The sequence below is a fragment of the Pseudopodoces humilis genome, chromosome 6 (assembly GCF_049639895.1).
Source record: "Pseudopodoces humilis isolate 2021_Gansu_Grassland_sample_001 chromosome 6, ASM4963989v1, whole genome shotgun sequence".
Lineage (NCBI taxonomy): Eukaryota > Metazoa > Chordata > Aves > Passeriformes > Paridae > Pseudopodoces > Pseudopodoces humilis.
This window is the reverse complement of record NC_142205.1, coordinates 43,603,356-43,631,017: the sequence shown is the minus strand read 5'-3', so window position 1 is coordinate 43,631,017 and position 27,662 is coordinate 43,603,356. Positions and strand designations below refer to the sequence as shown.

Here is a 27,662-nt window from a genome sequence, read left to right as displayed (position 1 = left end):
GTGGCTGCGCGCCGCGCACGCCTCGCAGGGCGCGGGCAGCGCGCTTTGTGCGGAGCGGGGACGCGCGGGGGGCGCCGCTCCCGCCCGGGCCGTGCCCACGCCGTGCCCGAGGGGCGGGACCGGGGCGGGACGGGGCGGGGCGGCCGCTGCCCCCCGGCCCCCGCGGGCCCCCGCTCGCCCCTCGCCCGGGGGCGGCGGCGGCCGTGGCGGGCGCAGCGCGGAGCCGAGCCGAGCCCGGCGCCGCCGCGGGAGCCTGGTGAGCGGGGAGCTGCTGCCGGGGCGGGCACCGGGCCTCCGCCTCCCGGGACAAAGCCCGGCTGGGAGGGACCCCGGCGCCGCCACTCGGGGCCGGGGCGGGGCTGCCCCGGGGCCGGGGCGGTGGGGCCGTGCCGCTGCCCGCCGAGCATGCGGGAGGAGGGCCGGGGCGGGGGTCTGTAGCCGGCTCGGGCGCGCTCCGGTCCCGACCGGCCCCGCCGCCCGCCCCGGGAGCCCCGGCGGGCTCTGCCCGGTAAACTTTTCCCGGTCCCGGTGGGCGCCCGGCGCCCCGGAGGAACCCTCTGGCAGCCAGAGCTACTTGGGTTGGGGGTCTGGGGCTTTTCTTTGCCCCGGAGCATCCTTGCGCCGCAGCCTGGAGTCTCTGTCCTAGGGAACAGGTAGCCGGGTCCTTTCATCGGGTCCTCGCCGGTGCCCCGGGACGCGCGGGGGCTCCGGGCATGCCTCAGACCCAGGTCCTGGCTTTCGGCTTGCCCGGGGACAGACCCAGGTCCTGGCTTTCGGTCCCTTATCCGCCGCCGATCCCGGCCTGTTTCCCCGCGCGGCGCCGCGTGGGTTGGTGCGGGTGGGTCCCGGGGCGCAGCCGGCGTGCGGACACGGGCCCGCCCCGGGGTCCGGGCAGCGAGAAATGACGGCTGGAGACAGGGAAACCCTGGTTTTTAACAGGCATTTGGCAGCGCCGAATATTAAACCAGAAGTGAAGAGTTTTTTCTGGCCCCGGTGCCTGCTTCCCTCCCTTCGATTTTTCTTTTTAATTTGCTGCCTCTCATCAGGACACTTGTTCAACTTGGGGTGATGCTGGACACTGCGTGCTAGATCTGAAGGGAAACAAAGGATAAAATATTTTTAAGCTTTTTTTTTCCCCTGCAAATACTGTTAACCTCTTTGAAGGTGTTGGAATATGCCTGAGAGTGATTCGCTGCTTTTTGGTTAATTCAGACTCAATGCATAAAAAAACCTGTCTAAAACAGTGTCTCCCCTAAAAAGAGACACACGGCAATCTGATTGGTGAATCCTACCGATATTCACCTTTTTTCCTACTTTTTCAAGAAACAGATCTTAATTTATTAGCCTGCCAGCAGAAGGAGTCTGCAGGTGCTAATGGTTTAGCCGATCAAAGACACCCTTCCCCTAGGTGGCACTTGAATTCGGTGATGCTTGTGGGTCAGTGGCTCTCTTCCCCTTCACTTTGTCCTTCCCAGGCTCTTATTAGTTGTCTTTCTTTATGCTATGCAGTGTGGGTGGCTGTTGGAGAGGCTGCCCGGGGCATCTCTGAGCCCAGAGACAAGAATCTTTACTGCAGTGCAAGCTACTTTAGAGGTGCATGCAATTGCAAAAGTGTCCATAGCTCTGACGGTGTTCTAGTATGCCTGCTTAAGGATCAGGCTGGTAAATTTTGCTCATGTGCCTCCACGATTGGAGTGGAAAAGTGCCTGTTCACTTGGAGATCCTCAGAAAAGGGGCCTCAGTTTGCCAGGGGATGATGACTTCTACTTGGTTAGATGAGGAAGGACTCTATGGAGACACGTGGGGGAATTGCATATCCGGACACCCAGAGCAGCCGGCTGCATTCTCTGTCTGGTCTTTCCTAAAACACTGAGCTTTGTGGGAGTCCTCCTCGGAAGTATCTCCGAAGTTGGTAGTTCCAGGTATCTAGCTACTGGCTAGAGTGCAATCAGACCTGGCCAGGAGGGGGGTGGTGGGGATGGAGACACAAGAATGCAGGAATGTCTTGTTCCTGGGGCATTTCCCTCCTGGGGAAGGAAGATGGGAAGGAATCCTTGTCTGTAAGTAATCCAAGAGCAAAACGTTTCTCCCCTTGCAGACAATGAATCGTTTCAGCGAGCTGACACTGTTATTTGTGGCTCTTGGCAAACCAGATAAGAGCATTCTGCCAGACACTTGCTCAAATCAGAGCCAGCCCCAGCCTTGCTGATTGCCTTTCACTGGGTGGGAGAGAAGTCTTTGTGTACCACGGCAGTAATCACAGTGGTGCTTCTGGGTGAAGGAAGGTTGTTGCTGGTCCCCTTGGTTACACAGTCTCTGATTCTGGTCCTTGTGTCTCCGGGCCTTTTTATTTTCCAGAGAGAGGATGCCACTTTGGAGAAGAAATTTTTCCTGCCTGGCTCTGCTTGTGGGGCTGTGAACAGTTTTTTCCCAAGACCCCTTTTCTTTACCCTTGATCTAAACCTTGCATGAGGCTGGTTATACATGCTGATTAAGCAGGGAATTAAATCACAGAGGAATGCTGCTCACTTGATGTCTTCTCTATTACAGAGCTACGCTTAGAAGTTGAGGCTTTTCAAGTGATTGTGTGGGCTTTAGCTAAGCTGTGAAAAAAAGCCTCGTAAACAATATGCCTTTGTGATGAAGGCAGAGTAAGTGTAATTATCACCTGTCCTATTAAAAATCTTCCCATTTGGGGGCATAATCAAGCTAATCACACAGTGTTGTGCTTTTCCAGATGACTAGGTGATCCTTTCGAGTGGCTCGGGAGCAAATGCAAAATGAGCAGTGGAGGGCAGTGCAGAAGATGCAGTGGGCTCTCAGTCTGACCCACGAGGATTTGAAGATGTCTGCGTGCAGTGACTTTGTGGAACACGTTTGGAAGCCCGGCTCCTGCAAAAACTGCTTCAACCCGAAGAGTTCCCACCGGCTGCAAACACCCCCAGGCGCGGGAGCTTGTGGCGCGCTCCCGGATGGAGCTAGGACCAAGCCCGAGAGCCTCGTGTTGGAAGACGAAGGTGTAAATACTTCCCCCTTCTCAAAGCCAACAATTGCTGTGAAGCCAACAATGATAAACTCGGATGTTTCTGACGCGTGGGCGGATGTGAATATGAATGCAGATCTGTCACAGGTAATGATTAATCCAGTCAAAGCATGACTTCCCGTTACTTACCTATCCTGGGAGTGCTAGGAATGTGTTACAAATGTTTCCTTCCCTTTGCTTTTCCTTTCTGGTCTTGACTTCAGGTTTTTAAGCCCTGTGTTGGTTTCTCAGTGTATCTTTGGGTAAAGCTGAATGAGCTGTTTCTCACAAGCCATGTGCAGAGGAGCTTAAAAATACATTGTTTATTTAGGAACTTACAGTTTTCAAATGAGGATGCGGGTTATTTTCCTGGGAAGTTTTACTGAAAAGATGTCTTGTCTGCTTGCAGTCCATGCTGACTGGTCTTTGTGGGTGAGGAAGAAAGTGCCCTACCTTCCTCCTCCTTCCTACCAATCTTTGCCAGAGCAGGAATGGCCTGTGGGTGTAGCTCCTCGCCCTGACCAGTTGATACCAGCAGATACCTCAGCAGAGTGACGCACAGGCTACTGCCCCACTGCCTGTGGCATAGGTGTGCTCCTATTTCCCTATGCCTCAGAGGAGAGTCAGGGCTCCCCAGCTCGCCTCCCACTGCTGTCCCTTTCTTTTCTTCTAAAGGGTGAAGGGCACACGAGTGCAAGCTGCCATTGTTGGTGGTGTTTGATCTGTGCATGCAGATTTGGCATGCCTGCTCCCCAGTCCCTGCTTCTGAGCACGGCCAAGCTGCTATCCCGGGATAACCCGTGATACTCTGTGTCTGTGTTCTGGAGTCACACACTCTGGAGCAGTGTGAAATGAAATGAAAATAAGCAGAGAGAGGTGCAAATATTCCTTCGCTCTCTGAATCTTTAATTGCACAGTGATTCACAGACAGGATGACAGGTTGGACATGTTTCTGGCAGCAAACCCATAGGAAGAGAAAGGAGAATGTCTTATTCCAGTGCATTGCCATTGTTGGTAATGCAAGGATTACAAATGGTCCAGGAAATACGACAAGAGTAGTTTTACCAGGAAAGGTTTGTGGAAATTAGTGGTGGAGTGAGCACAGCAAAACAGATGGTGTATTCCAGAGGACTGTTCTGCAGATCTGGCCTTTTGTTTTTGCAGTTTGTGGGTTTGTTTAAATTTTATTAGTCTTTCATTTTGCATATGCATGTTCTGACAGGGCATTTGTCTCTTTTGACCCATGCAGGTCAGCTGGGGCATGGTTTCTGGCAAGCAGCTCCTCCTGAAATCAGGAGATGCACAGCGCATCTGCCTTGACAATTTTGGCAATGCTGGTGTGAGAAAGCCTTTCCTTCACAGCCAGCCCAGCGACCGCTTGTCTTGCTGTCCTCCCAGCTACTCCATGGTGGGTCTGCGTGGCCTGGAGAGTCGAGTGGAGAGAAATGTCTCCATCCACAGCTTGGTACTTGTGGGTGAGATGGGCAAGCAGGAGGACAGAGTTAAAGACAAGTTTGCCCTGCCTCATCAGGTCCCCTGCCCTAATCCATCTGCCTTGGGGGACAGAAGCACCACTAACTCCAGCAGAAGCACTTCTTCCCAAGCCAGAGAAGGAGTTGCACTCCCTTCGGGGGGTGACTGTGGTCACATCTCCTCCATCTTGGAAAGCGAAGGGGGCGAGTACTGTTCGATCACGAAGTGCCACAAGGAGCACCCTGCCCCGTGGGAGCCCTGTTGCACAGAGGAAAAGGCTGCACAGTGTGAGAAGGACAGCCACACTCCCAGCGGATGGAGGCAGCGGGATGCTCCCGAGATTCCAAGGCCAAGTGGCCAGGCAGTCAAGTTCAGCGAAGAGGAGCGCAGAGCTGTGAACGCGGCCTTCTGCATCACGAAAGACCAGGGTGATCCCCTTCCCTATGCCCTGCGTTCAGACGGGAAAAACCTGGCTCTCCACACGGAGCCTGCCACCGTCCCTGAGAGCACGGGGAGCTGCAAGACAGCTGCCCTTGCTCTGTCCCGGGAGGATGAGGACTTGCCTCTCCCTGGGGAGCCCTCTGTCACTGGAGGCCTCTGCACTGAGGGTTCCAGCACCCCTCAGCAGGCTCTGGTGGAGCCGCAGCGCCCTCGCCTCACCGAGCCAGCCCGTGGTGATCCCATCTATGCCGAGAGCACCAAGAGGAGGAAGGCACAGCTGAAGGCTGTTGGCAGCCAGACAAAAGCGGAGAAGCTGGGCCATGGCACTGCCAAGGAGAAAGCTGATGGGTTGTGGAGGGATGCTGGCTGGGCTTTGGGAGGTGAGAAGGAACACCAGGACTCCACTGGCCAGGTGGCAGCAAAGATAACTATAATGACAGCACACACTGAGGATGATCACAAGACAATATTCCTCAGCAGCCCTGACTCAGCAGTAGGAGTTCAGTGGCCATGTGTCAGCCCCACTTCCCACCCCGATTTTGGGACTTCATCACCTGCTATTGAGTCTGGACAGATTTTTCAAGCATCTGGATGTGAAAACAGCACAAGATTTCATCTGGCAGCTCCTGTCAAGACCTCACTTACTGAGAGTCCAGCCATCCCCCCAAAGATGTCCAAAAACAGCCAGCCAGGCAGTGAGGGGAGCCGTGTGCCCGCAGTCAGCTCCCACATGGGAAGGTTTGGTGATGACAACAGCCATGATGGAGCTGGTGCTCAGCTGCTGCCGAGGAGCTGTACTGATACAGGTGCCTTTGGGGTGACCCCTTCTCCCTGTACTCTTGTGAATGGGGTCTCTGTGGAGGAGTCCAGTAAAGGTCTGGCAGGCTCATCCTATGATAGGAGGCAGAAATACTATAACCCAACGTGGACCAAACAGTGCCGAATAGAGGAGGAGGAGGAGCAGGAGGAGGAGCAGGAGGTCTTAAACCACTCATGGACAGTAGGAGCTGAGAGTGGAAGAGCTGGTACTGACTTTGTGGATGATGGTCCGATACTGGAGAGCCAGACTGGAATGACCAAATCTTCTTCCTTCTCCTTTGATTTCCCGAAGGACAAGAGCAATGGTGTGGAGTTTGCGCCACCACCGCCGCCGCCGCCGAAAAAGCAGTCTAGGTACAGCTCCGCGAGTGTGTGCATGGTGGTCTGTTAACCCTTTGCAATTGGGATGTTTGCTGCAGGAGTTCACTGACTAGGAGGTGCTTCCCATTCTTTTTTCCTCCTTTTCTGTCCAAAGGTGGCTTTTATGGGAGGTGACTGCTCAGCTGAAAAGCTGTTTGTCTTTTTACTCTGAAAAGCTGTCTGATTTTTGCAAGTCTTGGTTTAAATGTCATGTGCACTTGCAAAAGCCCTTCAGGGATGCAAGATATGGCCTTAAGTCCCAATATTCAAGTGAGAAAAAGGTCCATGCCCAGGATGGCTGGTGTTTCCCAGGTCAGCTTTGTTCTGTCTTGGCAGTTCCTTAATGTTGAATAGCATAGAAAACCTGGGGTTGCAATCTTCTCTTGTAGGTGGGACTGGGCAACTTTTCTTGATGCTAGTCACAAGGGCCTCCAAAATCAACATTTTCAGTTCGGTTCTAATGAATTTCTGCTTTCAAGGTGAACTCTCAAAGCTGCAGTTTCCCAGGGAGGGCTCCTTGCCTGCAAGCAGATAATTGGAGCTTGCCCGATGTGGGCTTGTTACGTATGGGAGCCACCTGGCTTCAGGCAACCTTCTGCTGTCCGCTTTCCTGGAAGTCAGGTTTGCAGGCAGGGCAGCTGCAGGCCCCAGAAAACAGAAGTGAGGGAGAGCTGTCCATCTGGGAAGGAAATAGCCCTGCTAAGCAATTAAAAAAAAACTTCAGGCTTACAATACTTTGGTGCATTTAGTATCTGCAGCTGTGTGCATCACCAAAAAAAAAAAAAAAAAGGGAAAAAAGAAATAAAATGAAGGTCAAATGGGGGAAGAAAATTTGTTTTTCTCTCCATCAAGTATGTTGTCTGAACATAGTGAGGAAGGATACTTTTGCCTTTTGCAGGCATCCCATATTTGCTTTATTGTGTGTGGCAGTTTTACTACCTGAAACTGTGCATTGCACAACAGATTTGACTCCAGCTCCTTGATTTAAAAGTCAAGAGAAGAAGGGATGGGTGTTTGGAGGAGAACTTGGCCTTGGGATCCATGGTCGAACTTATGTGTAGGTATCAATGCCCTCGAGGTGGAGACTGTGAATTTTCAGTGTGTTTTGAGATTGTTTAGCCCAGGGAGCTAGTGTTTTAAATTGGCCAAGAGGTGAACAAATGAGGTTTCTCAAGGGAAGGGAAGAGATGATCAAGTGGCTTTAGTTCTCCTTTATGCTGGGCTTCCTGCTGTGATGCCACGTGCCTGCTGGAGTCAGAGGAAACAAAAGGTCCACAGGCAAATGAGCACACAGATGTATTTGCTCTTGTCCTCTGTGTGGTGTTATAACACCAGAGGAGCGTGGAGCATTTTCTGCCCCTTTGAGGGGCTATTTCATGTTCCTGGTGCTGTTGGGCTGTGCCAGTTCTAGCAGTTGCTCTTGAGTCATCCTGATGAAAGCATCTGTGTGCTAGAAAGCCTGTATGAAAGCAGGCAGGGAAACTGAGGTCAGGGAACACGTGGCATCCATGACTGGGATCTCTGGCAGAGCTGTAAACCCTGCCAGGTGCTTGAGGTAGGTGTTGGTTACCCTCTGTGGCTGCAGGGCAGGTTGTGCTAGAGGTATTTGTCTCCCAAGGGCCTTGTTGCCTGTAGCTGAGCCATGGGGCGCCTTACTCGAAAGAGCTTAGTCCTGCCTCCAGCTACCAAAGCCAAAGCCCAGCCAGCTGAGGAGCAGTAAGGAGTGATCTGATCAGACCCAGGTTTTGCAAGCCCTGCTTTGTTTCTTTGCTTTGAGGGCGCTTTAGTTTTTGTCTCAAGCAGCACTGTGGCTGCTTCGAGCGTGTCAACGCAGGAACCAGGGCGGTGGGAGGGATGGCTGCACGCACAGCTGGTAACATCACCACAGTGGCATTGAGTCACCCTGGCAGTTGTTGTAGCTTGGGGCCATGGCCTGGTGCTGGAGGAACATCCTCTCTGTTCATCCTGGGCTGCAGCCAAATACCTGAAGGAGCAGAATCACAAAAATAACTCTGAGGCACGTCCATACTCTCCTAGTGCCGAGCAGGCTGTGAACATGTGCTTGTCCCCGATGGAAGAACCACTGATCCTTCTGTGAGGCTTATGTACTCCTTTGGCTGATGGAGGTGAAGCCAGTGTAGACCTGGTTGTGGCACAGGCTTGGGGCTGGCGGCTCAGCAGATCAGGGTTTCATCTCAGCTGCAGGAAAGGCACGTAACCATCCTTTTTCCTTCTGGATCTCAAGCTGCAGCAAGGCATTTGATTTCATGCTGGAAAATTAAGTTCCTCTGCTTGACTTTCCTAATGAAATTTAATTGCTTATTTTAGGGAAAACTTGGATGTGTGTTTGAATAGTTATAAAGCAGAGAAAGAAAAAGTGAGTCTGTAGATTTTGTTTTGTTCATCTTGGCTTAAACAATTAAAAGGGAAAAAATTTTTACAGGGTAAATTCCTTCCAGAGACTGAGGAAGCTCTGGTTTGGAAGTAAGCTGTCTCTTAGGATGGCAGAAGGAGCGATTTCAGGGGAATTTTAAAGTTGTCACAAAAAAAGGAAAATAATGAATTTGTGCCTGTTTTGTCTTATATAAACCTACTCTGGATCTCTTGCAACTGTTTCTTCATACAATCCTCATTTTCTGCTTGTTTGAAAGATTTTAGATACTTGATGTTTGCTTGGTTTGAAACAGAATGATAAATAAGTATAATTACAAGGGGAAAAAGGCTGGAAAGGGAAGATGTTGGCTGCTGGTCTTCTTCCAAAAGCTGGAAAAGGTAGTTGGCTAGGGAAGGAGCTTACCAGGGAAACTAGGATCCCCAGGACATGTATATGCAATGATGATTTAAAAGCTCTTTGGTGTAAAATGCTCTAGTATGGCCTTCAGTTTCTTGGCACAAGGATTGAATCTTTTCTGAAATTTATGTTTCTCTTATGCAGAGAATCAGACTTAAATGATCCTTGTGGTTTCTTCTAGCCTCCAAAACCTTGATGGCTAATTTATTTCGTGTGCCTCTTAAAAAAAGAAAAAGGTGATGCTGTTTTGCATCTTGAACTGTTTTCATCACAATTAGTGCCACCTTCAAAATGCAGTGCCAAAAAAAGCTTCTGAAATTTGCTGAGTGTGCCGGTGTGGGGTAGCAAAGGTGCAGCACAGCACTTCCCCACACCTGTCATTGCTGAATACAGCCAGGGAGAAAGAGCCTGAGGAGTGCCAAGGTTGCCTGTTCCGGTGCTGCTGCCACCGCTTGCTGCCGGAGGACACAGAGCACAGGAGTGTTGCAGAAAAACTGCAATGCTGGGAATTGGATCATCAGGAAAAGAGCCAGGTTTGTTCCTCGCTGGGGAGGTGGTGCTGGCTGGTGGGGCTGTGCTGTGTGTTCCTTGCCGGGAATCAGTCTGTGATGGAGCAGCAACTGTACCTGAGGCAGAATATTCCTTTTTTCTCACCATTCCTGAGGCACCCGTTTCTCCTTGGAGCTCCGTGTCAGGGTCTATCCCAGTGACAAAACATACTGGCTTAAAAGCTTGTGATCTATCAGCTTAACTTTTAGGAGAGTTTGTTTCTTTTAAAATTAAGGTCATTCACTCTTTTATGTGTTTCCTGTCTTACCACTAAAAAAAGCAGAGTTAGAAATTTAAATGAGATTCTTTACCTTCTTCACCACATTAGAGTATGCAGTGATTTAATTTTTGAGCCAACTCCCATCTTAATTCTGTACCCTATCTGAATTTTCCTGTGCATCTCCAGATTCCAAACCCTTGTTTCAACTTAACCCGTGCTACATGAACCCCTTTAGTACAGGGAGGAGCGGTGTATCCCTCTGAACAAAGCTAGGAGTTCTTCAAAATCCTTTCCCTTACCTCAGTTTCGGTTTCTCCACATTTCCCAGCTGATAGCAGAAGGATGACTACAAATCTAAGCTTCAAATATTGCAAGCTTTTGTATGCTGGGTTTTAATATCCCTCTGCAACCAGGGGAAGATGCTGGAAGAAGCAGTAAGTGGCAACAGGAGGAAGATATAATTATTCACGTTTCATGATAGACAAGCATATGGTACAATGGTGCTTCCTCTTGTGTAATAATTATGCCTAGCCATATGTTATGTTTGATGCTGTAATGCAGTCTGGCTTTTCTCTCTTCTGTGCATTAGTTCCATTATTTTATACTGGGAGGGGGTGTCTTGTTGACATTATAACCAAACCCCTCCTGGAATGCAGTTTGCTGTGTCGTGATCTGCGTGTTCTCTGTTCTCCTCTCCTCGTTCCTCTGTCACATGACTTGTAAAGCTCAGCATCTCTGTTATCTGTTCAGTTCTGTCATCTGGGCTGAGAAGGAGTGTCCTCCTCCTGCTGGCACAGCAAGGCTAGGGGAACCCCCTGATGGCACTGCAGAGTGATCAGGGCTCTGTGCCAGGCAGAGGTGCCTCACACATCCGCCAGTGCTGCCAGCAACCCGTGGGATGGCTGCAGGAAGGGAGAGAGCGGGCAGCTTTTTAGTCTGAGGGGCCTCCTGCTCTCAAAACCTGCCCCTTGCTCTTGTGGAAAGTAACCAGATCTCCGTGTCAAATCTCAGACAGGAAATTCAAGCCGAAGGTATGTCCAAAGTCCAGGGATTCCTGGGGCAGTATCCCCAGGAAGGCATGTGTGTCTTCTGTGGTGAGGAGAGCCAAGCTTTGGTGCCCATCTCCACTGTCTCTCTGGGAAGTGCAAAGCATGCAGTTGGTGATGCTGGAGTCCCACAGCAGCATTATGTGGGACCCTGATCTGTGAAGAAATGTGAAATTGTACACATGGCTACCGGTCAAATTGAGACACAGGAAAGATGAAGCACGCCCTGGCCAGAGTTGCAACCTGAGACAAGGGAAATGAGCCCGGTCCCTTTTCAATGTTAAGAGAACTCCAGACTGGGTTTGGGGGGGATTTGTTTTGTTTTGGTGTGCTTTTTTACAAGACCACTCTTTCCAGTCTTGACTTGTTTTAGGCAGGACTGTGAGAATCATGTGGAAAGGCAGCTGAATGAAATTGTTTATGATGGGAAAACTTGGAAATAGGGAACTGGAAGGGTTGCTTGAATATGCCAGGGTGTTGCATGGAGGATGTTGAGTAATTGAAGTGTATTTAAAGCTACCATAATAGCTGGAGAGCTGAAAATCAGTGAAATCCTGTGGGTTTACATTATTAGATTGGGAGAGCTGACTCTGGTGACCTGTTCTTTATGCACAGGCACACGATGTTGGCTCTGGTGCTGCTCTTGAAGTTGCTGGTTTTGTTTTAGGTGCTGAGCGGGCATTCTTAAATTTATGTAAATTAAGTACTGTTATATATTTCTGAAGAGGAGTGCAGCCCACAGATGTTTACAGGTCAGTGGTGCAGGGTACAAACCCAGTGTTTTCTTCGGGTTTAGGATGGGCTGTGCTCTTTATTTCCAACACTCTGGTGATTTCCACCATCCTTTGGTGGTGAAAAGGGCAAGACAGAAAATAGCCACCTGTGCCCTTGCAGTCAGGTGAGGTGGAAGGAACACTAGCAAAGCAGGGGATGTTTGGGTTAGCTGTAAATCAGGGTCCCACAGGCTGTTGCAGCAATGAGCTGTTCAGCTCTTGGGGTGGAATTTTACTGAAATGTGAGAGTTTGACCCTAGCAAGTTTTCAGCAGTAATTCTTTGGTAGAGAGGGTGGTATTTTGATGTGCACCCTGTGCTTCAAGCAGCTCATAGGGAAAAATGGAGATGTGAGGCAGAGGTATTTCCAGGAGGGATTAGCTGGCCCGGCTGTAACATCTGAAACAAGAGCAGGATGTCGTTTAAGCGGCAAACAATTTCTATTTCGGTGCGCCTATTCAGGAACTGCGCTTTCCATCAGTCACGGCGGTGCGGGGAGGAAACGGGGCTCTCTCTGCATCTGACTTCACCAACGCTGAGCGCAGCAAGGGCAGCAGCCGGCACAGCAAGGCTCTGGCCGGCGCCGTGCTGCGCCCAGGTTGCTTGGAGGAATAGGTGTGGCTGCGCTCGGCGGACCTTGGACCGCGCCGAGCAAAGTCTCATCTCTCCCTGAGTGCGGGAATGGTAAGGCAGCTCCGTGAGTTTGTGCTTAGTGATGGGAAAGAAACAGAAATGCACCCAGTTTTTGGAGGGGGGGTAGCTGGGGGAGGGAATGTGTTAGAAAACATCTCATCTGAATCAAGACCGGATATCTTGCTAAATCTTCTTTTCTGGTGGATTCAAATGCTTCTTTGATTCTTGCTGGGTCAGACAGTGTACCGGCATGGGTGTGCACCCTTTGTATTTTTTCCACCCAAATTACTAAATGTTAAACGTCTGAGAAAGTTATAGGATAAAGTTATATCTTTATAGTAAAAAAAAAAATATTTAAGTGCAGTTGGTTGCTTTCAACAGCATTAGTCATAACAGACCTAAACCCCTCAAACTCTCTGTCTCTCTTTTTCTCCTTCTCTCATTTTTTAAACTGTGACTTGTGTGGTGCATTGTGAAGTTTTGTAAATTGTCCCCAAGAAGCTTGCTGTGATAAATTCATCACTGGTGGAAGGTCAGTGTCTCTGCTGAAGTATACCTGAACTGGTTTTTAGAGCCTTATTTTCATCAGCCGTTGAGTATTTTTAGACCAAGGCTGCTCAGGCAAATGAGGAAGTCTGGCAGAAGTTTCTTCCGGGCTTCTCATACACTCTGCTCTCCATGTGGTGGTGTGGACACAAGAGTAAGTGCTTTGTCTGGATTGGGAATGAAACATTTCTCAATCTTCAAATAAAAATCTGTGTCTGCTGTGCTCGGGAGCTTTGGATGAGGAGGGGTCCCGTGCATGCGACCGGGGTGCCACAAGAAAACGGTCGTGCATGTCTTTGTTTGTCTTTCTCAGCAGCCATTCAGCCATCTGATTAGGAAACGCCGGATACCTTCCAGCAAGATAGCTGGTGCAAGTCCTTTTACCTCTGTACAAGTCTGCCACTAACCTTTTCACATTCTTAATCAATGTGTTGAACTTAATCAGCAGATTGGCAGTTTTACTTAAAAAATGTGGACTGATAACCTTTGTTTTCTGACTGACAGAGTGAGAACTGTACCAAGGCTAGGAGTGTTTATGCTCTTCTGTGCTGCCTGATTGCAACAGTTTCTGTTGTTTTCCAAGGCAGAAACATGAAGAAAATGCAGGGGAAATTCTTTATCTTTGCAAGAAATCCTGCTTGCCTAAATTGGTCACTTAAGCCATGACCTAGCAGGTTATAAGCACAGTTTATGGTTGGTTTATTTATTTTTTTAGATGGAAGCTGCATGGAATACTGTAGGTCTTACATTAAAAACTGTGTAGTAGGTCCTGAGTTTGGCAGACTCATGTTTTTTGCAGAGATGCTTCTTCTTTTGTAAGGTGTTGGTTGTTACTGTGATGCATGGTTGGAGATGATGGACTCTTCTGCTACCTGTGCCTCTGTCATGGAGCAATGGGGCTCACACACCCAGCCTCAACCTGCCTCCTGTAAAATGGGAGGAGGAGTGATGCTACTTCCTTCCCTTGAGAACTTTGTTGGAGGCAAACACTGGTGGGTCCTCACTTATGAGTGGCAGTGGCAAAAATGGGATGTGGTCCTGGACCTCACATGTTCTAGGCAAAGGAGATGCAGACTGCGGGTGAATGTTCGTGGCTCTCTGGCTTTCTCTCTCTGCTCAAGCCCAGCTTTCAGCTTAGTTTGGCAGGGGGACTACAAGCCTTTAACCTTCTCAGAGTCTGTGGGATGCAATTCCCCAGGTCCTGGAGAAAGAAGAAAAGTGCACAGGAATGAGGTAATCTTGTGTGATAAGAGACTGTGCAGTGTATGGATAGGCAGAGAGCAAACTAAGGCTGCTCTCAGCTTGAGACTCCATGCAAAAGTGCATGCAAAGGATACCCATCCTTTTGTCATCTGTCTCCTAACTTCTCTTTCACTCTCTCTAGGCACGCACTGAAAATGAACCCAAGTAACACTGAGTTGGAGAGAGTCAGCAACAGCTCTGCAGAGAGCCTCAGCCCACCCTTCAGGAGCAGCCACGTCACCTTCACGGCTGGCTCCAGCGACAGCCTCGACTCGGACACACAGACCGGCAGCGATGGCAGTAAGTGACCACTGCCTCTGGGAGGGGTAGCACTGCACCTGAGGCCCACTGCTGGGACAGCATCCTTGGAGCAGGGATCAGTCCCCACCTCTCCCAGTGACCCTTCATCTTTCCTCTTCTCCTACCCTTCTGCCTCTTGATGCACTTTAGATGAATGTGGCAGTGTCAGACCAATATCACAGGCTTTTTCCTCTGTCGTTCAGCACGTGCCAATATCACTCACCCTGTAGATCTCCTCTGGTCTGGATAAAATCTCCACATAAAAACAGTCCTGCTTGTGCTTCATGCATTTCACAATGTCACAAGTACCTCTGCTACAGAAAGTCCTACATAGATTTGAGGAGTACCAGAAAGAGTTTTGTACTAGAGGTGATCTCTCCCTCTCATTGTGTTCCCAGTTATTTCTTAAGGGGAAAAAATCTGCCTGCACTCGTTTAACTGAGATTAAAAAATACTTACTATGAAGTCACTTTTTTTCATCAGTGCGTAACTTAGACATGCACTAACGTGTTCAGCAGCTCAGAAAGCATTTCCTTAGCAAGAGCAACCTTCATGTAGTGGAAGTTCTATCTTTCCAAGAGCAACAATGTGCAGCAATAAAATTAAGAGCCAGAGCTCTGGAAACTCCATTTTTCCACCTCTAACTTGGAGTCTGAGAGTGAGACCTTGCCAGGAAATTGTACAAGGGTAAGAAGCACTCGCCTATGTTGGATCTTTACTTGCTAGGCACAGAAGCAATTTGCTGTCAAAAATGATAGGGACATGAGGATCTCTCTGCCTTCACTAACAGAAGCAACTATTTAAACTCATCATAGGAAAGATGAGTTTTTAAATGAACACTCAAATGCAGTTTGTCTTGCTGATGCAAGCAAGAAGCTGTGCAGTCAGTCACTGAGTGAGGTGAGCTCAAATTAATTGGCTGGGCTGTCAGATGTTAAAATATGAAGTGGAGGGGAGCTTTTAAGCCCTTGACATGCAGAAGGACTGCATGCTGAAGGTGCAGAGCACTGTTAGGAGAGCTGTGAAAGAGTTTAATTCATTACCCTCTGCTTGGGGCAGAGCCCAGCAGCATATAAAAAAAAAAACAACTTAAGAGCAGCTTGGCATTTGTGGGCTAGGCACCTGGACCGGTTGCCAAAGATTCCAGTGCTGACGTTTGTTTCCTAAGACTCTCTCAAGTAAATCTTGTCTCTTGAAACAGGGATTCAGCTGCATGTCCTGGCAGAGTTGCCTCTGGTGAGGTACTTGTGGACTGCACACTGAAGAATTTCTCTTGGCTCTATCCTCTGTCAAAGTCCTGTGGATGCAAGTGGCAAGTGGTTCCATGCTGAATGATCCCTGCCTGTGGCTTTTGACAGGGTTTTAATGGAGAGAATCTTTCCTGTGGACCTATTAGAGTATGATGCAGATGTATGGGATTTTCACTAAAGCTAGGAGCATGAATCTCAATTGTTAAGGCAGATATTTCTCAGCTGAAACTGGAGAGAAGTCACTTGCTGGGCAGCTGGGTGTATAATGCAGGCACACACCTGGGGCAAGGGTCCAACAGGAGTCAGATAGCTTGGCACCCAAGCACTGGGGCAAAAGAGACATGTGGTGATTCACATTTCCTACAGAGCTGTTTCTGAGCATATTGTCAGAAATGGACTGCTGAAACAGCCTTGCATGGGAGACAAACCTGCAGAAGCTGAAATCAGTGCTACTCATTCCTGAGGTATCTCTCGGTGGTATTGGTGTGATGGGACAGATTACAGGAGGTGCATCCAGAGAGACTTGGCAGTGGAGGAGACAAATGAAAATTGACCAGTTCTACCAAAATCTGGTGAGGAGGGATAGGGCCAGATGGTGCCAGCATCCACTCTGGTAGCTGAGAACCAGGGGATCTGCCCTCACCTCATGTGGTCTCAGGTGGTGGAGCAGCCAACAGGGATTGCTGCTGTGGCACAGCTGGTGCAAACCTGCAAGTGACATGCCAGGACAGGCTGGGAACTCGGGGACCTGAGCCCCTGCACTTGGAGGTTGTACATGATTGCTGGTGAGTCACTTGGGCTGTGAGGAGACAAGTGCCTTCTTCGGGCTGACATGGAAAGTGCCCCAGGGCATTCCTCTGGAGCAGGCAGAAAGCCGCTGTGAGGAAGTGCCTGCTGGCAGCTAAACCCTCAGCACCAGCTTTGTGAGGAGGAAGGATCATTTGCTCTGCAGCTTTGGAAAATAGATTTAAAGAAAGCAATAGATCCTGCTATTTGCTAAACTATTTGCTATTTGCTTGGAGCAAAACCCCACCGTTTACCTTTCCAGGTTTACACTAGCATGCAAGTTGTTAGCAGAGTTCCATTTGTCATTGAAGTGGCACAGATAAATTCCCTTGGATTATTCTCTCTCTTCCTTTAATTTCCCCTCCACTCCTCACTTGTTCTGTCTCTATGACCTGAAATTACTGCTCTTTATTGCAATGTCAGATCACCTTTTTGTCCTTTGTTTTTAATGTCCCACTCCTTTCATGGCATGTAAATGTATTACCCATCTTGGTCTGGCCCAGGTAGGAAAGCAGCTGCTATGGCTGCCCAGAATGAGCCAGCCATCCCAACCCAATCCATGTGCAGCTGGCATGTGAAGCTGCTTGGAGTTTGTGGTATGTAGTGGGGCCAGCCTGCCCTCTGAGCAAAGTCTGGCAATAAGCAGGGAAACAGGCGGTGGGGGGAAGGCCAGATTCTTTTTCAGCAAGATGGAAATTGCCAAAATCCCAGGCTTGCTCAGCGACCCTTCCCCAGTGTGAAGCAGAGAGAAAGGTTCGATATACTTGGAGTGCTCTAGTGCAGCCAGAGGTCTGGAGCTGTGTGCCGTGAGTCACTCTCTCCTTATCATGCCCTGCTGCTGAAGCACTGGGTGGCAGCTCCCAGGTGAGAGAGGCTGTGTTTAAAAGATTGTCCTTGCATCGAGTCTTCATTCTTGCCTCCCTGTGGATGACATCACAGCTTAAATATTTACCCTCTACTACCTTTTTACTACTGTATATGCAGTTCATAGGGGAGTGGTTTCAAGGGTGGGGAAGTGCATTTCTCTGGATGGCTGGTTGCAGCCTGCTTTGCAAACCTGCTCTGTTAAACTGGATTAAATCCCTAACCCCTCCAGTGAAACTTTGCAGTTGTGAATGGCTGAAGACTGTGCACTGGATTCAGATGCAACTTGGCTTGCTGCTTTCTTCCCAGCCAGGCCCCTGGGGCTGGCAAGGATATGGAGAAGGAGCCACTCATAGCATCTTCTTGTGTGTTGCTATCTCCTAGGACACTCATCTGAGCCGAACCACTCACCCACTCCAGCTGAGAGTCAAGTGTTTCCCCCTGTACCTTTCCGTCCTGTCTCCACTGAGGATGGTCGCTCCTCTGGCCCCAGCTGCCCGCCCCCTCTGCCCCAGAAGAAGACGGTGATCAGAACTGTGTCTTCTCCAGACGGCTTTTTTGGGGGACAGGCATCTTCAGGCAAAGCAGCTGGTGCTGCCAGCCCCAGGCTGAATGTCAGCCATTCTGAGAGCAATGTGTGCCTCCGAGAGGAGCCTCCCTTCATCCACCCAGCCAGCCTGGGGGGCCGCCCTGGTGCCTTCTCCTCCTCTGAGTCCCTGGAGAAAAGCTCCAAAGGAAACAGCTACTGGGGCTCAAGCACTGGTAAGAGCACAGGGGCTTGCGGCCCCAGCAGAAACCCCCAGTCCCTCTCCTCCTCGCAGCTCAGTGTGTCCAGCCAAGTGTCCTCGGCCTCCAGCCTCCACAACCTCCTGAGCAATATTGACAACAAGGAGGGGGTGTACAGCAAGCTGGGGGCCCTGTACGCCGAGTCCCTGCGCCGCCTGGTCGCCAAGTGCGAGGACTGCTTCATGCGGGAGCAGAAGAACGAGCTGCACTTCAGCGAGAACAACTGGTCACTCTTCAAGCTGACGTGCAACAAGCCCTGCTGCGACTCGGGGGACGCGATTTATTACTGTGCCACTTGCTCCAAGGACCCTTCTACTACCTATGCTGTGAAGGTAAGACCACAGCCAGGAGATACCCAGGCTTATCTCCATCTTCCAGGTGGAGATGTGCGCCCTAGCAACACACAGTGTCTTGTTTTCTCTGCTTGTATTTCTCACAGGTGAAGTTAGGCAAACAAAACCCCTTCCAAAATTGCCATTTTCCCCCTACTGCTTGTGAAGGTTAATTTGGAGGAGTTTTCATTGTAACAAATGCCAGTCAGATTTAGCTTATTGCTAAAGGGGTCTGAAACCCAACCATTTTCTCTTTCTGAGAACATCTTTGTGAAAATACTCTGTTGTAAACTCAGAGGCATTCGCCTCTGATGACACAAGCTGATGAAAGGCTGCTCAAAAGACAGCATTTTTGCCTCTGCCTGCCTTTTAAGTGGAAGCTCTGACCCAGATACTGAGTGCTTGTATGATCTTGAAACTACAGACAATAAGATATTGCAGATCCCAATTAAACAATGCGAGGCTGACCCAGACATGCTGTGTAAGGTCAGGTCTGAAATATTTTCCTATAACTCCATGGAATACATGTTTTGAAATGGAAACTCGAGGTGCAATAGTTCAGCTCTTTGAAACCTGGATAAGTAAGCTTATCCAACCGGTTCCATGGACATCCTGTGGATTTTGGGTTCTTGATGGATGTTACTACTTGAATACAGAGATTTTCATTTCCGTTCTGACTGAACATTGGGGACATCTCGCTGCTGCTTATTCCTCAGGTTGTTTTCAAAGCCTAAAAAAAAGCTTTGTCAGAGAGGCATTAAGGAAGGGAAAAAAAGAAAATAATCTCTGCTGAATTGTTTCCACCATTATGAACTCTAAGAGTTGTTCTAGGATGTTTTAAAACATCCCTAAGGGATGTTCTAGTTAAGTGGTAGCTTAAAAGCCAGTTCATATCCTAAAGGAAGTACAGTCAACCCAACAGGGGGGCTGTAAATAACCAGAATTGAATCAGATGAGATCTTGCACCAATACCCTTAGTCCAGCACTCAGAGCTGCAGTTTTCTTGTGTGTTATACCTAAATCACAACGTTCTTCCTGAAGCCTAAGCACTATGTAGTGAGCTGTTGTGCTCCCTTTCAATCTGCAGTTCCCTGTGGCACAGCCCCACCTTTGCTTTTGCCTGCTGTGTTGTGTGGGGTTCAGTAGCTCAGCTCTGTGGCTGTAGTGCATGAATTCTTGCCAAGGCAGAAACAGCACGTTTCAGCCTCTTGACAGGACTGCATTTGTGTCCCTGTGTGTAAAGTGGGCTTACTCTGTGCCCTAGGTACACTGCAGAGCGTCTAAACAAAGTCAAAGCCACTGCAACAAGGCCATACTCTGTGCCAGCACAGTGATGTTGTGTATGTGTTTATCCATGTGCATGGATACAATTCCTGTGTGCCACCATCCCTATGGCAGCCAAAGCAGGGAATGAGTAATTGTGAAACATTACAACTGGCTGATCCCTAGCTGCCACTCCTGGCTTCTGCTATAGATTTTTTTGACATGAAAGAGATCACAGACCTGTAGTTAAAATTAGACTTGGAGAGCTCAAAATGGGCAGAGGATCAGACTTGAGCCAAGGAGCCTATTGAGAAACAGGAGCCAGAGTCTGAGCTGTGCACAGACACACATGGCTATGTATGAAACAGTTTGGAAATGGCTTTAGAGGAATAAAGCCAAGATATGCTCCATGCCTTGGCTTCTTTCTCCACTAGAGGTGTGTGACTAAGCCCAGGCTCCTACTTGGAGCTTTCAGCAGGGAGGATGCCTCTGGTGCAGCCAAAGTCAAGAAGAATGGTTGGATGGGGAAGATTTCCCTGTATTCGTTTGGCTATAGATGTTCTTCCAGAGACTTCTCTCTTGCCAGGAATTCCCACCCCCCCCATGCCTTACACATCTTTCCTCTGGGAGGAGGAACAAGCAGGTTTGTTAGCCAGAGGGCTGAAAGGTCTACTCTGCATTTGGAGACCTCTCGCGTCATCCTGGGTCCCACTGCATTCGTCTGCATTCTGCCTAGCTCTCCAGAGCTTGTCTTTCCACAAATAAGCCAGGGCAGGGTATTTTTGTTTGCAAAAGAGAAGACAATAGGGATTTGAAATGCCCCATCTCCAAAGTATTGTCTCATCTGAGTGAATTATCTGCAAATGCCTTGATTCAAACCCTTGCTAGAGGAATACAAAAGCAGCCCTCTTCTTCAGCTCCTCTCTATTCTTGTGTATATTTTAACTCGGAGGCAAAACTGATTTATCTTACAATTTTGCACGCATGCTGTGACTGGCACTGGCACGCTCCAGGCTTTGAAACCTTTTATGCTGAGTTTCAGCCTGTTGCTTACTCCTGTGGATGACATATAAACACATCGCTAAATAAAGGGGAAAAAAAGTATAATAGAAATGCCAGAAGGCCCCATAAGCTAATGGATACTCCTATAATAAACCTGGGTTTGAGTCTCTAATGCAGTATAAAGCTGAAATACCCAAGAAAATGAAGATAGAAAGTCGTGTAGGTTAAAGAGAATCCATATTATAAAACACATTTTTCTCCCTAGAGTTTGCTGCACTCTTACTTCTTTCTAGGCCTGTTGTAAGCTCGTGTTTTCTCTTTGATGGCTTTTTTGCCTGTGCTGAGGAGTACAGCTTGTTGCTGGTTTCCCTTAGCCATTGATCAGGGGCTTGAGAGTATTTGCTGACATAAGGAAGCGGAATGGTTGAGGAGGATGTGAAAGTGGCTTCAGGGCTTGGGACCAGAGAAGGATCAGGTGGGAAGAAAGTGCTGGAGGCCTCTGTCCACCCCTCACCACGAACAGCACTATTGCTCACAGTCACCTCACATTACATAAGGCCTCCTCCAGGAGTGTTAACTATCTCCAGAGATGGAGACAGCATGTCTTCTGCCACAGGCTTTGCTCTTTTCCCTCCAGGAATGTCTCTTGGGTTGCAGGAGTTTATCTCAATGATATCTGTGATGCGAAAGCTATGTTGCTTCTGTTGGCAGTGAAACAGAATCTTCAGAAGTTATTCACGGCAGGACTGCTGTCCTCCTTTCCTCCAATTACTGGGCATTGCCTGGCAAAGGAAGCAGGCCCAGAAATGCAACCCAGACATCTGGTGGCTAAGGTTGGGCTATTGCAGGACAAAAACAATCAAGCCAGGAGATAATTTAAAGTGCTTAAGGGACCAATGCACATCTGCTATTGCCTTCCAGAGCATCTGCAAATCACAGCTTAGCATCCCACCTCTCAACTTCTGGTCTCTGTCCTGTCTCTGTCACTGGCTGATGAGACTTTTCTTTTGGTGTCTCTTCACAGATTTGTAAAACCCAGGAGTCCAAGGTAGCTGCTTCCTACTGCAGCCCTGCAGTGCCAGTTCACTTCAACATCCAGCAGGACTGTGGGCATTTTGTGGCCTCCGTCCCCTCTAGCATGCTGCTGGCCTCAGATGTGGGGAAAAGCATGCCTGGAGATGGCTTCCATCCCTCCCGTGCTGCCAGTGAGCACGACTGTGTGGTGGTCATCACCCGCGAGGTGCCGAGCCAGACCACTGCCGACTTCGTGAGGGACTCGGTGATGCTCCACCAAGCCAAGCCGGAGCTGTATGAACGTCGCGTGTGCTTCCTGCTCCTCCAGCTCTGCAATGGCTTGGAGCATCTCAAAGAGCATGGCATCATCCATCGTGACCTGTGCCTGGAGAACCTCCTGCTTGTGCCCTGCAAGCCCCCCATGAGCTGTGTGAAAGCCAAAGATGACAAACACTTACCCCGCCTCATCATCAGTAATTTTTTGAAAGCTAAACAGAAGACTGGAGCTGGAGACTCCAAGATGAAGAAGAGTCAGGCCCGGCTGGCCCCGGAGATTGTGTCGGCTTCTCAGTACAAGAAGTTTGATGAGTTTCAGACTGGTATTCTCATCTATGAACTGCTGCACCAGCCCAACCCCTTCGAGGAGAAGGTGCACCTCAGGGAGCAGGAGTACAGCCCTGAGGACCTCCCTGCTCTACCCAGCCTGTCCATCTACTCCCGAGGTCTCCAGCAGCTGGCCCACCTCCTACTGGAAGCAGACCCCATCAAGCGTGTGCGGATCACCGAGGCCAAGAGGATGCTGCAGTGTCTGCTTTGGGGGCCCCGGAAAGACCTCATGGAGCAGCCCCTCAGCCACGAGGAAACCCTGCGCCAGGTGCTGCAGAACTGGGTGGACATGAAGCGTGCCCTGCTCATGATGAAGTTTGCGGAGAGGGCCGTGGACACGGAGCGGAGCGTTGAACTGGAGGACTGGCTGTGCTGCCAGTACCTAGCATCTGCTGAGCCAGCCTCCCTCTTGCACACATTAAAACTGCTGCAGCTGCTCTGACCTTGGAAGTGTCTCGCAGGCAGCTGAGGTGCTTTAGCCTTGCGGCTAAAGGTGCACAGCCCTTTCACACGTGAGAGGTTTGAATCTCAGCTGTGAATGCACGTTCAGCTCCTGCCCCGCGCTCCAGTCAGAGGGCACAAGGCATGTTTAGTATCCTCAGCACTGTTAGTTTGCGAGCAGGCACAACTGGGAACCTACCCCTATTTTGGGGGGTTTTTGTTTTTTGGTATGGTAAATGTGGACTAATAAACTCCTGCCTGCGTGTGTGCATGTTTCTAATGACCTCACTGTACTGAGTTGATTTCTGTGCCTATGGGACAGTCCTCCCATCCCCACCTCTCCCAAAGCATCAGAGCCTTTTTGCCTGGGAACAGCACCACGCTCTAGAGTAAGAAGCAGGGATGAACAGGTGACTGGTTCTCTTCAGGAGAGAACCCTTGGGCAGTTCACATACTGCTCCTTTGCAAGGGAGAACCCTGGGCTTTTAAATTCACATATTTTTTGGGTTTTGGCATCCATTTTGTTTTTCCATTTCAAAACAAAAATTACTGCCTGTTTCTGTGTATCAGTTCTTTTTTTCTCTGTGGGCAGTTCAGTATCAGCTGCCTGTTACCTTCTTTAGATATTAATACAACCTGGCTTTCCTGTCTAGTGGTGCAGCTGTAGTGGAGCACCACTGTTGGATACGAAGGGGTGAGAGAGAGCTTAGGGTGGGTCTGTTCATGAGGATGATGCTGGGAATTACCCCTTGTAAAGCTAATGAAATGGAAAATCCCCAATTCACCTCCAAGGCCTTGAGGGGAAAGTCAGGGCCGGGTTGTTTTGCTTTCCCCATCCCTCCAGCTCCCGCTCTTTGCCTGGTAAGTCACCTGTCCCTTGTGTCTAACATTTATTTAACTCCTTTAGCGAGAGATGAGCTGGCACGTGGCCCCCACTGCAGGCCAGCAGGGTCTTATTGCTGCTGGTGTTTGAATTAGAAATGCATAGGGCTGGGTGCACTGCAAACACATTTCTCCAACAGATGGGATGCAGGAGCAGCACAATGAAAGGTGGAGAAACTGGCCTGTCTCCCTTCAGCCCCTTCCCCTCCATCCAAACCTAGAGCAGCCATTCAGATTGGGAGAGAGGTGGTGCTGCTAAGAAAAAAAGATTTTTCAAAGGTTGAGAAGCTTCTTTTACTCTTCCACCCCAACATGAGGCAGAGATGAGCTGTCCTGCACCTGACATCAGTTCTGCAGCCCTTGGAGAAGCACCAAGTGTGGGACATTTGGAGAGGGCCCAGCATCAGTTTATCTGAGACAGGATGTCACTAGCTGAGCTACCCACCTCCCAGCTCTAACAGGGAAATTCATGAGCACCTTCCTCCAGTCTTGATTCACCTCCAGACACAGCCTGGTCTTTTGGGGAATTTTGACACTTTGCCTCTTGACACTTTGTGTACTTTCTGTGAATCTTTTCCAGGCTTCTCACCTGGATTTTTCTTTTTTTTAATCTTTTTGGCTATGGTTGCTGCTGATGGGAGGGGATAGTTCCTTGGCTGGGCACCCATTTGCAATGAATTTCCCCTGATCCCCTTAGGGAGGAGGCTGTGCACGTCCCTGCCTGCTGGAAGAATGTGGGACGGCTCCATCTGTGACCGCTGGGAATTTTTTACACACTGGCTTTCTTGCATCTGGCTTTTGGGTCAACTTGCCTCTGGTACAGGTAGCAGGAGCTTTGTGGCTTGGGAATCACTGTCCATCCCATGGATCATCCTGGACACAACACTCTGGAAGGTCTGGCCCTGACTTGCTGCATTTGGTCTCTCATGGGCCAGCAGAGTGATGAAAGAGCTGGAGAGCCTGTCTGAAGGAGCCCAGCATGTTTTTTGAGATAAGAGGAAGAGATGACTCAGTTTCTAAGCATGAAGGAAGAGGTTGGTGGCAGCTCTGCAGGAGAGTGCTGAAGGAGACAGGGACTGGCCATGACAGATCCATGTTGTGCTGGCAAGGGGGAGATAATCTGCAAGTGGCTTACAAAGCTTTTGCTGGGTACTCAGCGGGATTCAAGAGGTAGCCAAACATTAAACCAGCCCACAAAACACGAGACTGGATCGATTTTGCATGCTGAGTTTCAACTTAGAGACAAACACTGTTACAGGTATGGCACAGGGCCTGCATGGTATGGGATGTTAACTTGATCAAAACTATTTCCCTTGAGTTTGGGCACTTGAGTCTGGTTCTGGTGTTGGTCTTGGCACCTTGTAGCAGCATTCCCAGCAGACCAGAGGCCAGCAGTAGTCTTTTTCAGCTATATTTTTTTTAGATTGGGTGGGTGGCCTCTTGGCCTCATATAAACAGAATTTCTTAGCTCCTGGCTTTCCTGGTACTTGATACTTTCCTGATACTGTGGTAGCTCATGCTTCTTCTCCAGCCTGAACAGTCCTAGGTTCTAGGTCTTAGGGTCAATAGTTGAACTGGAGAAGTGCATTAGGATTTCTGATGTGTAGCTGTTGTGGGGAAAATGACACCTAAGCCTCAGCTGAGTGCCACAGCTGAATTTGAGGGCTTTGCTTTCATATGCCTCTCTTGTTGTCCCCACCATGCCATGAGCAGCAGCTCCCCTTTTCTTAGCAGTCATTCTTGTCCCCATGCCCAGGAACCTCTGCAGGAATGGTGGAGGGGATGGATCATTCCCTGTGTAGCAGGGGACACAGATGACCCTGTACCCTGGGGGCAAGTGTGTCCCCCACTCAGGGGGAAAGGAGGATTACAGGATATGTCCGATTGGGAATGCAGCTCGAGGTCCGTGTGCCGTAGGGACAGTGCTGAGGAGCAGTGACTGGAGGAGCACAACAGACCCCAGGATCTCAGAGGTACTGTGGAGAGGGAAAGCGGTGTTTTCTTGTCTCATGCTGCCCCCAGGCAGCCTGGCAGCCCCTTTCCCAGTGGTCCAAGCACACAAGAAAGGTGGATGTGCTGCACAGGAACTGTCTTGTATTTTGCTGTATTTGTGCAGGGCATATTTTAAGAGCAAGCGATACACTGGAAAGAGCTTTTTCCTTGTCAATTTTGGCATGCGTGGCATGCAGCAACAGCCTGGTTTCACATTACTCATTCTGCCAAATCCACAGAGCTGATATTTGACTTTTCTGAGTAAATATTTCTGAAGGTCTTTGCCTGCTTAAGCAAATCTCTGCTATGGTTCTGAAAAAAATGCCCATGCTTTTCAAGGAGCAGGAACACATTTCCACAGTAGCACTGGAAATATTGACACACCGCTCATGCCTCTCATCTTACACCATCAAAGGCTGGGCGGTGGAAGCTTGTGAGCCATAATGAAGGGTGTGAGTCAGCATTATTTGCTTCATTTCCCTGTGCTAAACAAGCAACAGCCAGTTTCTGGTGAAGGAATTGATTGTTTGACAATAGAGTGAGTGAGCAGAGCAGGCTGACCACTGTTAAAGCAAACTCTGAGCATGAAAGTCAAGCAGATATGACTCAGAGACAAGTTTCAGGCATGTAGTGCTGTTCTTGAAACATTTTTCGTTGCATCTTTTTCTTTTCTTCAGAAAAAGAAAGCACATAAATGGGAAGGGAGGCTATTAAATAGAGCTGAGGAGGTCTGAACTGAGCTCCTGTCTCAGACTTTCTTGTGACCTTGGGAAAGCTGCTTAACTCCCACCCACAAAGCAGAGATGATCAGTTTCTGTGTTACAAAGCAGAATCAACCACAAACCTCACAACTTTACATTTGACTGTGTTAGGCAGGACATGAAAGTACCTAAATGAGGAAGAAAGTAAGAAATAAATGCAGTGATTTATTAAAACATAATATTGCAAAATTCCTTCCTTAATTTTCAGGCACCAGTCGCTCCCTGGATTTTTGCTACTTGCTGCCAGTACAAATTTGCTGACCACTGCCTGTAAATGGCCCACTGCTGCTTGTGGCAAAGGCCACAACACCCTCTGGATGATCCCGATTCCTTTGTGGCTATTTTTTCCCCTTTAGCCTTCACAAAGAACAGACACAAATATATGCTGTAGAAACAGAGCTGCCTCTTAGGGGACAACACAGCAGAGGAGTGAACCAACAGTGCAATAATGGGATGGGATGTGCTGAAGTGGTGGAGCTGCCCTGCCATCAAATGGGAGACGCCAGGAATCATCCAGACTTTCCAGCAGACTCAGGCAGCCTCAGCATGCTGGGCATCCCAGAAATAGCATTGCTGTTTTGGGGCTGCAGCTCAGAGCTGTCTCCCCAGGATGGGTGTCACCTCTCCCATGCACTTCAGAGTGCAAAGCTTGTGGGGTAAATCACAGTGATCATATTTTTCTCTGTCACTGCCAGGATGATCTCAGCTACCACAGAACAAGTGGAGATGTTCCCTCCACAAGCCCTGAAGAGCCAAGGTAGCAAGAAGAAGGGATCAAACCCTTGTACTTGCAGAGATCCTGGGTATTCCCATCTTGAGCCAGTCAGCTCCTCCCATGGCCAGGAATGAGCAGGGTGGAGAAGTGAGTCTTCTGTAAGTTGCTGGTCCAGAAATGCCCCAAATACCTTTGAAATACCCCAATTCCTTCTCAGTGCACAGAGTAGTGGTCCCCTTACTGGGCCAGTGCTGAGAGGTAGAGCTCTCCAGTCCATGGATCGCCCTCAAAACATCTTTCACCTGAATTTCAGAAAAGGAGTGCTTGAGGCACATGAGCAAGAGGTATCTTGGGGAGAGAGGAAAAGGATTGGGAAGACCATATTCTGCACTCCTTTTCCTCCTCAGCTACACTTTCTAGATGCATTTGGGCTGCCTTTTCGTGGCAGCACAGCAGCTGGATGTCAGCAGTCCCACAGGACTTCTCAGTGCTCCCACAGCAATAGGACCAGAGCAAAGGGGTCCCCGAGCCTACTGGGCTGCATTAGGCAGAGTGCTGCCAGCACGTGCAGAGGGGTGATCCTGCTCCTCTGCTCAGCACCACTGAGACACACCTGGAGTGCTGGATCCAGTGGTGGACTCCCCAGCACATGAGACATGGACATACTGGAGAGAGTCCAGCAAGGAACGGATGATGATGATGAAGGGACTGGAGCACGTCTGATCAGAGGAGAAGCTGAGAGAGCAGGGACTGT

At 49.4% G+C, this 27,662-nt stretch overlaps 1 protein-coding gene and 1 long non-coding RNA gene across 6 annotated transcripts; one reads left to right on the top strand and one right to left on the bottom strand.

The window, feature by feature from the left end:
• The first annotated feature begins 182 nt into the window (after positions 1–182).
• On the top strand, positions 183–22,966 carry PRAG1 (PEAK1 related, kinase-activating pseudokinase 1). 5 transcript variants are annotated; one of them, XM_088057039.1, is made up of 7 exons: positions 183–256; positions 2,551–2,651; positions 2,738–3,130; positions 4,272–6,109; positions 14,057–14,214; positions 17,499–18,232; positions 21,522–22,966. In XM_088057039.1, exons 3-7 carry the CDS (start codon positions 2,774–2,776, stop codon positions 22,557–22,559), a joined length of 4,125 nt encoding a protein of 1,374 aa, XP_087913165.1. In that variant the 5' UTR covers positions 183–256; positions 2,551–2,651; positions 2,738–2,773; the 3' UTR covers positions 22,560–22,966. The 5 variants fall into 5 exon arrangements, with proteins under 5 accessions (XP_087913165.1, XP_087913170.1, XP_087913166.1 ...); XM_088057040.1 differs by lacking the exon at positions 183–256 and adding an exon at positions 534–653; XM_088057041.1 differs by lacking the exon at positions 183–256 and adding an exon at positions 1,890–1,922.
• Positions 22,967–26,049: 3,083 nt separating this feature from the next.
• On the bottom strand, positions 26,050–27,662 carry LOC106628569 (uncharacterized). The gene is made up of 2 exons (XR_015772673.1): positions 27,522–27,662; positions 26,050–27,210 (listed from the first exon to the last, which is right to left on the bottom strand). It is a non-coding gene; the product is annotated as an uncharacterized LOC106628569 (long non-coding RNA).